Source organism: Salmo salar, chromosome 01, assembly GCF_965601325.2.
Source record: "Salmo salar chromosome 01, fSalSal1, whole genome shotgun sequence".
NCBI classification, from domain to species: Eukaryota; Metazoa; Chordata; class Actinopteri; order Salmoniformes; family Salmonidae; genus Salmo; species Salmo salar.
In genome coordinates this window covers 159,506,398-159,518,620 of record NC_138291.1, presented here as the reverse complement: position 1 = coordinate 159,518,620, position 12,223 = coordinate 159,506,398, and the positions used below count along the sequence as shown (strand labels likewise).

The window sequence follows — 12,223 nt, the reverse complement described above, 5'->3', positions numbered from 1 at the left end:
ATGACGTAATATTTACAACATATACGTTTTAGACAAATCACACACACCAAATCAGTCTTTTAAATTTTTTTATTCCTCAGTAGTGCTGTCATATTGGGGTCCATATCAATAAGGTTATAAACTATTTGTATTTGGTCCCCAACAAAAAACTAAAAAAAATGTAGGCCTGGCAAAGGGACAGGGTTCCGGTCTTGATGCACGGTTTCGAATACTCCTACAGTTTTGCTTCGGTAGTGCACTTTAACTGACGCCCGGCCCTGAAATACAATTTCCAATGGTAGTGGAAATGAAATAAAAATGGTAAAATATTGAAAAACTTATCCTTTTTAGATTAAACTATACTAAATATATTAATGTCACCAAATAACTGATTAAAACACACTGTTTTGTAATGAAGGTCTACAGTAGCCTCAACAGCACTCTGTAGGTAGCACCATGGCGTAACCGGAGGACAGACAGTCTCCATCCTCCTCTGGGTACATTGACTTCAATCCAAAATCTAGGAGGCTCATGGTTCTCAACCCCTTCCATAGACTTACGCAGTAATTATGGCAACTTCCGGAGGATGTCCTCCAACCTATCAGAGTTCTTGCAGCATGAACTGACCTGCTGTCCACTCAATCAAAGGATCAGATAATTAATCTAGTACAGAAAGCATTAACTACAGCTAGCTAACTCTGCAGTGCATAACATGTGGTGAGTAGTTGACTCAAAGAGAGAGAAAGAAAATAGTTGAAAAGTTTTGAACAAATGAATTTCTCAAATATTATGGCAAAGCAAGAGAGAGAGAGAAAGCTAGCTATATTTCCTTGTATTTTTTTTCACTTTCAGTTACATAGCTAGGGAATGCAGCTACCTAACATTAGTTTAGCCTACTCAAACAGAGAGGGATAGTATGTTAGCTAGCTGACTGAGGCTATCCAACACTGGAACTCTTCCAAGTTAAGGTATTTATTTATTTCCACTGGGGCCCGCCGGTGTAACTGCTAAAACTGCTTGCTGACTGTACACTGTACTGCATTATTGTAGCGGGTTTATCAAATCAATCAAATTTATTTTTATATAGCCCTTCGTACATCAGCTGATATCTCAAAGTGCTGTACAGAAACCCAGCCTAAAACCCCAAACAGCAAGCAAAGCATGTGAAAGAAGCACGGTGGCTAGGAAAAACTCCCTAGGAAAAACTCCCTAGAAAGGCCAAAAACCTAGGAAGAAACCTAGAGAGGAACCAGGCTATGAGGGGTGGCCAGTCCTCTTCTGGCTGTGCAGGGTGGATATTATAACAGAACATGGTCAAGATGTTAAAATGTTCATAAATGACCAGCATGGTCAAATAATAATAATCATAGTAGTTGTCGAGGGTGCAACAAGCACGTCCGGTGAACAGGTCAGGGTTCCATAGCCGCAGGCAGAACAGTTGAAACTGGAGCAGCAGCACGGCCAGGTGGACTGGGGACAGCAAGGAGTCATCATACCAGGTAGTCCTGAGGCATGGTCCTAGGGCTCAGGTCCTCCGAGAGAAAGACAGAAAGAGAGAAAGAGAGAATTAGAGAGAGCATATTTAAATTCACACAGGACACCGGATAAGACAAGAGAAATACTCCAGATGTAACAGACTGACCCTAGCCCCCTGACACATAAACTACTGCAGCATAATGCGTTAGTTCTATTAGCTATGTTTACTATGATGTTAGCCTACATCGGTGTCACCGATGTAGGCTATGTGTAGAGGTTAGTGGTTATGATATGATGGTTTGGCTTGGAAAGTTTTTTTCGCCTGGTCAGAGACAGTTGATGTGTTATGCACTGAAGACCACAAACAAAGGGAAAATGTGAGAGCTGGATGCAGGCTAGAGTGTGGAAGGCGTTATTGAATGTGTCACTGTCTGTCACCTGATTACTTAAATTTCTCTCGACCTGTACACAAACGCTGTAAACTTGGCTAAGGTTGTAGCAACCTCATGATGGGTATAGGGAAAATGTGAGTATCATATAGTAGCCTAAACCTATCGATGTTATATTGTTGTACATCAATGTTACAATATGCTGTAATAGAAATAAGGCCATGCTCATTTAAAAAAATGATCTTCCTTCCTAATCTTAAATGGTACCAACTGCCACTGATTTCCAAACATGGCCACATATAGAGAAGTCAGATTTGAAAATTCCTAATAAGAAACTTTAGGTACATATTGTATAAACACAAACTCACTTCCTTGACAACAAACATGGACAACTTTGACGAAAGGCTATCAGAATAAGTTCACAAATAAAAACATCTTTATGATACCTTGTGTAGTGATTTTAAAGACACAAAAATGAGTTTGAACTCCTAGAACGAATTCCGGGAGGTATTGGGCACAGGCGGCCGGTGGCATCTTGATTGGGAGGACGGGCTCATAGTAATGGCTGGAATGGAATGGTATTGAGCACATAAAACACATGGTTTCCATGTGTTTGATGCTGGATTGGCACACATTCAACAAATCTGATACAATAAAGTGGATATTTGTCAAATCTGTCATGATTGATGTATTGTAACAGGCCCACGATGTGGTTACTAAAATCTGATTTTGATATTTGGCTGTTTTTGCTGCATAACATTTAGAAGTTGTCCCTTTTCAGGTTTAGAAGTAAGTAACAAGACCATTTCCCAGGACATAGACATATCTGATATCTAACTGCACTGTCCAATTTACAGTAGCTATTACAGTGAAATAAACTAAACTGCTTGGAGTAACCCTGGATTGTAAACTGTAATGGTCAAAACATAATGATACAACAGTAGCTAAAATGAGGAGAGGTCTGTCCATAATAAAGTGCGGTTCTGCCTTAACGCTATCAACAAGGCAGGTCCTACAAGCCCTAGTTTTGTCGCACCTGGACTACTGTTCAGTCGTGTGGTCAGGTGGTCAAAGAGGGACTTTGGAAAATTACAAATTGGCCCTTAAATGTACACGGAGAGCTAACAATAATATACATGTCAATCTACCCTGGCTCTAAGTAGAGAGATTGACTTCATTACTACTGGCACACAGCTCAGACACCCATGCATACCCCACAAGACATGCCACCAGAGGTCTCTTCACAGTCCCCAAGTCCAGAACAGACTATGAAAGTCACACAGTACTACATAGAGCCATGACTACATGGAACTCTATTCCACATCAAGTAACTGACGCAAGCAGTAAAGTTAGACTTAAAAGTCAAATAAAAACACACCTTATGGAACAGCAGGGACTGTGAACGGACACACACAATAACATACGCACTATACACACACACACGGATTTTATGTTGTAGATATGCGGTAGTAGAGTAGTGGCCTGAGGGCACACAGTGTGTTGTGAAATCTGTTAATTGTTTATAACTGCCTTCATTTTGCTGGACCCCAGAAAGAGTAGCTGCTGCCTTTGCAGCAGCTAATGGGGAGTCATAATAACTACAAAAGGCCAGTTGAAAGTAGGCTCAGCAAAGTATTCCACTTACAAACCAGATCATAGACCTAGCATTACTTTCATTTATACAAATGTATGGGGTGTAAGAGCCAAAGCAAAGTAGCTGTTACTGAAATAACACTCGAGGATAAAGTTCTTAAAAGAAAAAGCATGGAAAATATACAAGACATGAAATTGTATTTTAGTCACACCAACTGACAACTGTTGCAATCGCCATATCAACAGAGTTGATTGAAATTTGTTTTAGTGTAGCCAATACAAACAAAAAGACAGTAAAAACAGTGTCACAAAATAAAAGACAAAAACCTCCATAAAAGCGTTCATATTTGATGATCGAGGGCCTCTGTACATACTAGTGTAACCAGAACAGTATTGTCCTCACTAAAGTGACTGAGGAAGCTACTAACTAGACTATTGAGATTCAGCCACAGTGTGTGTCATCAATGTGAGGTGTTGAAGTTGCCCCTCGGGGGTCGGCGGGAGGCGAAGGGAGATATGTCTTCGTGGGTGAACATGAAAGTGTCGCTCGGTTTTTGAAGTAACAGGAACTGCAAAGTCAGCCATCATACCGTAGATCACTGGGTGCTTCGCAGGTTCGAGGCATGCTCCGCCTTCAACTCCTCCTGTAACACACAGGTCATGTTGGAAACTTAGGGGTTAGTGGTTTAAGTGTAAGGGGCTGGGTGAGAGTAGGACGTAATGGTTGTCCTCTCACACCAGACGCCTCTTCTCAAACATTGGCTTATCATCCCTCACCTCTGACACACAACCATGTAAAAAGGGGGAACATTCCTAATAGTGTGTGTGTATTTGGGACACGAGAGCTCACCTGCACTTGGCCAGGTGCCTAAACAGGATATGTCATCACACAGGAAGAAAGATGGCAGGAGCAGTGTGTCTCAGGTTCCCCTTGTGTAGGCCAGGTTACTGTAAAAGCACTTTGTGACAACTGCTGATGTAAAAAGAAAAAGGCCAAATGTAGACTTTTGATTGACTGATTGTATAAGTAGATGTCCACTTACCCGTCATGTGGGACGTGTCAACACTGCCAAGTGGCTGGGATGTCCTCCACTGAGTCCACTGTCCTTGCCACCCCAAACACCTCCACCATCGGCACCCCAGCTCCCTATGACCACAGTTTGACGCATTGGCCCACCAGACTCATCACACAGTTGGGTGGAAGTGTCTGGAAATGAAATCAAAACTGAGAACAGTGAACACACCTCGCACAGAAAAAAAAAAACGAGTAGGGCAGAGTGACTAAAACAACTGACACGTGGAGGTTGAGATGTGTGTGTCCTGGTGAAAGAAAGGTCATGTTTTTCAGGGCGTTCTTCCTCAGAGGGAGCAGCATCAGAAGTAGCAGGCTAGAGCCTTCACACACTAACCCCTTCAGAGAGGACCCTTTCAGAGAAGACAGAGGGTACGACAGTCTGCCTCCTCAGTTCCTACACACACATACAGGTTAGAGCCTTCAGATACATACCCTCTAACAGAGCACATCAGGAAACACTGCCACCTTAACTCACCACGCAGACACATGCACACACAAAGAAACCTCCTAAGATTCTCAGTGCAGACTTTAAAACCTTTCTATGCGGAAATGATTACCATGTGTTTGCGTGTTACCTGTAGGAAGTGGTCTATCTGCTGCAGCAGCTCCATGTCTATGGATGTTCTTCTCTGCTGAACATGTGCAGGATGTGAGGGATAGGAGTATAATTCTGCATCCAACGTCTCTGGAGAATGAAGATTCTACACAGTTAAATACAAAGTGAATTCAGTTAAATCGCACATTATACACAGTCCCTGTCCCTCTAGAAAAATATGTAATTATACTCTAGTATAGGGTCCTCGGGACACCAAGGGATGGACGTTTTGTTTTTTGCCCTAACACTACACAGCTGAGGATTCTTCTTCGGTATCACGGCGTTCACACATTTTGTCTGTGCATGCCACCACCTACTGTGCAGTAGTGTATGTTCAATCGCAGTACATTTGTACACCTATATACCACTATTTCATCCAGAATCTCAAAAACATCTTATAAGTCTCCTGCAGTAAAATATTGTACACCCAGGTACTTCTCTGCAGCTGCCACCTACACTCTAAAAACCCACTACCCCAGTCCACTACTTTGACCCTATTGACCCTGCTCCTGCACCATGCCAACAGCACACAACTGATTCAAATTATCAAAGCTTGATGATTAGTTGATTATCAGCTGAGTAGTGTTAGGGCAAAAACAAAATGTGCACCGAGTTTGGGTAACTCTGCCCTATGAGGTCCAGAGCCTGTTGGATATCTGTTCTACCAGAATAAATTGCACCCACCTAGTGTCCCAGGTCTAAATCAGCCCCTGATTAGAGGGGAAGAATGAAAAAGGGTAGTGGAACTTGCTTTGAGGTCCAGAGTTGAGTTTGGGTGCTCTACTACAGTGGTTCCCAAACATTTTGTAGTCCCGTACCCCTTCAAAACATTCAACCTCCAGCTGCATACCCCCTCTAGCACCAGGGTCAGCACACTCTCAAATGATGTTTTTTGCCATCATTGTAAGCCTGCCACACACACTATACATTTATTAAACATAAGAATGAGTGTGAGTTTGTGTCACAACCTGGCTCGTGGGAAGTGACAAAGAGCTCTTATAGGACCAGGGCACAAATAATAATCAATAATTTTGCTCATCAAAAATTGTGAATAACTCACCACAGGTAATGAGAAGGGTGTGCTTGAAAGGATGCAGATAACTCTGCAATGTTGGGTTGTATTGGAGAGAGTCTCAGTCTTAAATCATTTCCCACACAGTCTGCGCCTGTATTTAGTTTTCATGCTAGTGAGGGCCGAAAATCCCCTCTTACATAGGTACGTGGTTGCAAAGGGCATCAGTGTCTTAACAGCACGATTTGCCAAGGCAGGATACTCTGAGCGCAGCCCAATCCAGAAATCTGGCAGTTTCTTCTGATTAAATTCAATTTTCACAGAACAGCTTGTTGCAATTTCGATGCTCTCTTGTTCAGATATCAGTAAGTGGACTGGAGGCAGAGCATGAAAGGGTTATATAATGAATCCAGTTGTTTGTGTCATCCGTTTCGGGAAAGTTCCTGCATAATTGCGCATCCAACTCAGGTGCTTTGCTATATCACATTTGACATTGTCCGTAAGCTTGAGTTCATTTGCACACAAAAGATCATACAATGATGGAAAGACCTGTGTGTTGTCCTTGTTAATGCAGACAGAGAAGAGCGCCAACTTCTTAATCATAGCCTCAATTTTGCCCCTACATTGAATATAGTTGCGGAGAGTCCTTGTAATCCTAAATTCAGATCATTCAGGCGAGAAAAAATAATCACCCTGATAGGCCAGTCGTGCGTGATGACGAGTTTCTCACAAGCAGTCAGACAAGTGAAAATTATGGTCAGTAAAGAAAACTTTAAGCTCATCTCTCAAAACAAATGTGTCAATAATTTGCCCCTTGATAACCAGCACACTTCTGTACATTGTAAAAGCATTACATGGTCGCTGCCCATATCATTGCATAGTGCAGAAAATACACAAGAGTTCAGGGGCCTTGCTTTAACAAAGTGAACCGTTTTCACTGTAGTGTCCAAAATGTCTTTCAAGCTGTCAGACATTCCCTTGGCAGTAACAGCCTCTCGGTGGATGATGCAATGTACCCAAGTGGCGTCGGGAGCAACTGCTTGCACATGCATTACCACTCCACTATGTCTCCCTGTAAAGGCTTTTGCGCAATTAGTACAGATACCAACATGAGCAGCAGCTACGTTTGGCTACATTTGGACCGTTAGTGGAATTCCTGCGAGAGATTAACGGTTAATGTGATTGGATGTTAATTATTTGACTAGGCTACCTGTATTTGACATTGTGTTGTTATTTCACTGAACACCAGCAGGTATATCTCACTGGTCATCCCCAAAGCCAACACCTCCTTTGGCTGCCTTTCCTTCCAGTTTTCTGCTGCCAATGACTGGAACGAATTGCAAAAAATTAAAATTAAAAATCACTGAAGCTGGAGACTTACATTTCCCTCACTAACTTTAAACATCAGCTATCTGAGCAGCTAACTGATTGCTGCAGCTGTACATAGGCCATCTGTAAATAGCCCATCCAATCTACCTACCTCATCACCATATTGTTTTTAATTTACTTTTCTGCTCTTTTGCACACCAGTATCTCTACTTGCACATCTATCACTCCAGTGTTAATTTGCTAAATTGTAATTACTTCGCTACTATGGCCTATTTATTGCCTTACCTCCTCACGCCATTTGCACACACTGTATATAGACTTTTGTATTGTGTTATTGACTGTATGTTTGTTTATGTGTAACTCTGTGTTGTTGTTTGTGTCACACTGCTTTGCTGTATCTTGGCCAGGTCACAGTTGTAAATGAGAACTTGTTCTCAACTGGCCTACCTGGTTAAATAAAGGTGAAATAAATAAAAAAAAAAAAAATAGATGGTTTAATTGTATTATGGGCAGTGAAACGAGGCTACTCAGGCGAGAAAAAAACCTCACCCAAATGTATAGCCACGTTGGAAAATATAAACGGACTGTTTGAAAATGTGAAGCAAAAAAGTAAACAAAAAAAGTGTCTTTTTATTTTTTATTTGGGTACCCCTGTTTGGGAATAACTGCTCTAGTATATACGAAACCATACCATGCAAGGCAGGGAATGGCAGTGCCTGCCTGTACATGTGTAGTGTCACGTCAACCAAACCAGCTTCAATCTCATGCAGTGGTGCAGGTGTAGTAGTGGCCATATGCAGTATGCCCACCTGTTTCTCTACAGATATACTCACGAACTACCATTGAGAATGATTGAACAATTGAACGATCCATTTTACTTCCTTAAATCTCTGCCATTATTAGGTGGAGGGAATTACCACCAACCTACACCATACAGAGTAGACAATTGTTGATCATTAATTCATACTCACCTGATGGCAGAGAAAGGGTCATGGTCAAAACTCGGTATGTCAAGCCGCGTTAGCTGGGGCTGGACAGTCTTGAACGATCCTTGTAACCTACCATATACATACATACATACATACGCACGCACACTCACCTGTTTGGTATCATAGCTAGCTAGTTTTAGCTCAATGCTTGGTGGCTTTTAATATAATCTCCCTGTCTTGTCTGTCTGTAAAGCCACCAATAATTGAAGGCAGCTAACTAACTAACGTTACTTATTGGTGACTTTAATTTATAACTAACCTGCGGAAGCTAGCTAGCTGGATATGTTCAGGTAATATCACTAACACAGCTTTTATTTGAAAACAGCTAGCGACGTAGTCATGTTGCAGCCCCTCTTCTCTACGCCCACACCGTCTCTGTTCAATCTTGTGGACGACAAAAGAAAAATGAAATGATTATACGTCTTGGTTGTATAAATTCGGAAATTGATTGAACGAACAGTACACGGATGACATTTGAACAAACAAATATAAAACGATCATGTGAATATATCTTCGGTTGCCATGGGAAAAGTCCCTTTTCAATAAACCTTGCCATTTACACTATAAAGTGTAAACTATATTCTTTAACGTGAGTAGAATAACTGTATAATAGATTAGAATATAATAACTGTACAATATAATAACTGTTCCCTGAGATTATTTCAAGCTGCAATAGAACATTTATGCAAAGTCAACCAGGGAGGAAGGTTACCCTCCTCTTCCTTCTACGATATGGCAGGCTGCAGAAATAATGTTGTAAAAAATTATGTGCAGAGCAGTTCACTATCACGAACGAGGCGGAGTGAGTAATTCCACATGCACATGCTACCTTACTAGGTAACTCGGAAATGTCCAAATGACTAGATGGTTGAAGTACACGTGCCGTCAACCAGTTAGCAAGTCGTACATTTCCGAGTTCCATCTAGCACTTGAACGCGGCATAAATTCGGAAAGTCTTCACGCTCTCTCCCAACTAGAATAGTTTCTACTGGATTTTGCACCGACTCGGATACATTATTTATTCTCGGGATAACAATACGATCGTGCAGAAACATGGTAAGCTATTAATCCAAAGTAAATCAAGAAAGGGGAATTGTTTTGTGTGACATTCAAAAACGATTTATTATAATTTGGAATTTAACTTCAGATGCATGGGCTACTTCCACTTTCTTTTTGCCTTTGTTGACGGAATAATGTTCTATGACATTACTTTTGAGACTAGGGAGGATTCATATAGAGCCTACTCTATATTTTATGATAATACAGAATATTTTGTAAACACCATTTACAAGTGGTTAATTAAATGCGTGTTTTGAAACGCTGATTTGTTTGAGCATTCACCTTGGGTGCATCTCAATAGCAAAAGTGGGTTCCTCTGCTCGTCCCACTCCATTCGCCTGTAGTCTAGTGAGTTCAAAGAACATGACAAACAGGTAAGATTACATTCCACATGCTATGTCGGGATTTATTTTACAGTTTAGTTTTCAGACATTGCGCAGATGAGGAGACGGAGAGAGGAAGACAGTATACTTTGAGACATACCCCAGCATATCCTTGCCTAGCTGGAGGTCGTTGACACATTTTATTGCACCTACAGGATAACAATTTAACATATAGGCCTATTCATATTTCAGAGGTGTATCATAAGATTTACTTACTGTAAATCAAAACAGACAACATTGTAAATAGATAATATTAATTTGAGTTTTCAGAACAACAGGTTCAATCAAATGTGGAATTGATTTGACAAATACATTATATTTGAAAGGGTATCATTTATCTTCATATTTTGTTGAATAAAATCGTCCATGAATACCACCCCATGCATTATTTTGCTGTAGCCAACAATGAAAAAAAATGCATTCCTTGACAGCTGCTTGGTTTACAGTTCTTCCTTTTTTAGAGTGATACATTTCAGCCTTGACCTCAGGGTGAAGTTGCCCCTATAAATGCTGATCTGGGGCCAGTTTAATGGTTAAGGTTAGGATTGGGGAAGGGGGGAACTGATCCTAGATCTGTACCTAGGGGAAACTTCACCCTGTAGCGAAACACATTCTACCTCTTTCTATGGCTAAAAAAAGAGAATCTCTTAAATCTCAAGGGAGTTTTGTTTCATTGTTTATATTATATTTAATGTTAGATATTCTGTTCCAGGTGGTTACAGGTTGAGTGACATCTTCAACATTTCTGAGGATGATATCAATATCTTGATTCAATTATGAGATCTTCCTGAAAAGGGGTGACAGTTACAAGCACGAGGCTCATTATCTTTTCAATAAACATGGTGTGGTGTTGTATAATATGCAGTATCCAGTTCATATGTTTTTCAACCCAGTTCGTATGAGTTTATCAACATTCCAGCGCTTTGACAGAACTGTAGGAAAATATTTTTCTTTAATTCACGTGCCATCTCTCTCAGCCTGACAAGAACAGTCGGCTGCGTCAGGCTCAGGAAGAGGCGGAGGAGGTGAAGGTCATCATGATGGACAACATGGAGAAGACCGAGGAACGCAAGGAGAAACTGCAGGACCTTGACAAAAGGGCTAAGGAACTGAAGTTAAAAGTGAGACTGGGATTGCTTTTTAATTATTATTATTTACACACACACTTGAAATGATACCATTTTTATTCTGATCTGATCCAATTCAGATATTTTCTTCAGATGCATCACTTTTTAATATAAAAGCTGTTCAGACCTCATTCTGGCCAAGCCTTCCACAACCAGAGGTCCTTTTTGGTATTCAAGATAGACAGTGGTGTTTTGTCAGAACGGTGAATTGACTTTAGTGCTTGATTGGTTTGTTTGTTTGTTTAGAGCAAGTCCTTCTACAAGACCTCAAGGAAGTTGAATGAGCAGAAGAAATGTGACAACATCAAGGCCAAATGGAAGCTCATTGCTGTTGTTGCAGCCTCGGCCATAATTGTCATTCTAGTAGCCATCTTCATGTTGGTCAACAGATCTAGCCCAGAAAACACACATGATATAGGCAGTATCCCAATGAACAAAGGAGGCATTACACCAACAACCATTGGGCCTGGGAAGTAGGCTATAGCCTAGAATCAATAGGGCTGAAGAGGAAACAAATTGTGGACACTACTTGAACGATACTACTATCGGTCAAAGGTTTTTTCTAGCTTCTGTTGTTGATACTTTACTTGTCCTTGTACACCCATTGGAGACTTCTACAGATCCATCAGGGAAGATAAATAACTTGTTAAAGAATTCCATTATTCAGAATCTTGTTGGGATTACCAATTATCTGTAAACTATTACATCTGATAATATTGAAATCAGAAAAGGTAAGACATTAGGGGTGATGACGAGATAGATTTGGTCTATTTCCTTTCAACAGCATTTATAATGTATTACTGTACATCTTGGGATACACAACTAAGGTTAACCTGAACATAAAATAGTTGTATTTTGTAGTTCATTTGAAAATACAATTTTTTCAGATACTCGTGGCAATAATTTCCTTTGATATTCAAATACAGGTCTCAGAAAAAAATATATATATTGAATACGTCTTTCAGAAAATACTGCAGAGAAATACCTGTTTTTTGAAAACAAAATATTTTATGGTTGCCAAATATTTTATGAAAAACCAAAAACTACAACAGTTGAGTTGAAATATAATGACCATAAGCACATGGTTTGGAGGGCTCCTAGATATGAATCTTAATATAGCCTAGAATTAAATACCTGAAGGACATGGAATCCCCTCAACATTAGAGTAGACCACTTTTGCAGCTTAAAAATGACCAACAAATATACAGTATGTTCAT

General features: G+C 40.5%; 1 protein-coding gene and 1 long non-coding RNA gene across 12 annotated transcripts; one reads left to right on the top strand and one right to left on the bottom strand.

Moving 5' to 3' along the window:
• Window positions 1–54: 54 nt before the first annotated feature.
• On the bottom strand, window positions 55–9,282 carry LOC106567759 (uncharacterized). 11 transcript variants are annotated; one of them, XR_014378660.1, is made up of 4 exons: window positions 7,330–9,189; window positions 5,088–5,213; window positions 4,288–4,644; window positions 55–4,081 (listed from the first exon to the last, which is right to left on the bottom strand). It is a non-coding gene; the product is annotated as an uncharacterized LOC106567759 (long non-coding RNA). The 11 variants fall into 11 exon arrangements; XR_014378662.1 differs by having other exon boundaries at window positions 5,088–5,197; XR_014378658.1 differs by having other exon boundaries at window positions 4,288–5,213; window positions 7,330–9,282.
• Window positions 9,283–9,372: 90 nt separating this feature from the next.
• Window positions 9,373–11,895, top strand: LOC100196280 (vesicle-associated membrane protein 5). Its single transcript, NM_001141309.2, is given in 3 exon segments — window positions 9,373–9,493; window positions 10,857–11,000; window positions 11,253–11,895. Coding segments are annotated over 3 exon segments (378 nt in total). The 5' UTR covers window positions 9,373–9,490; the 3' UTR covers window positions 11,484–11,895.
• Window positions 11,896–12,223: the final 328 nt, after the last annotated feature.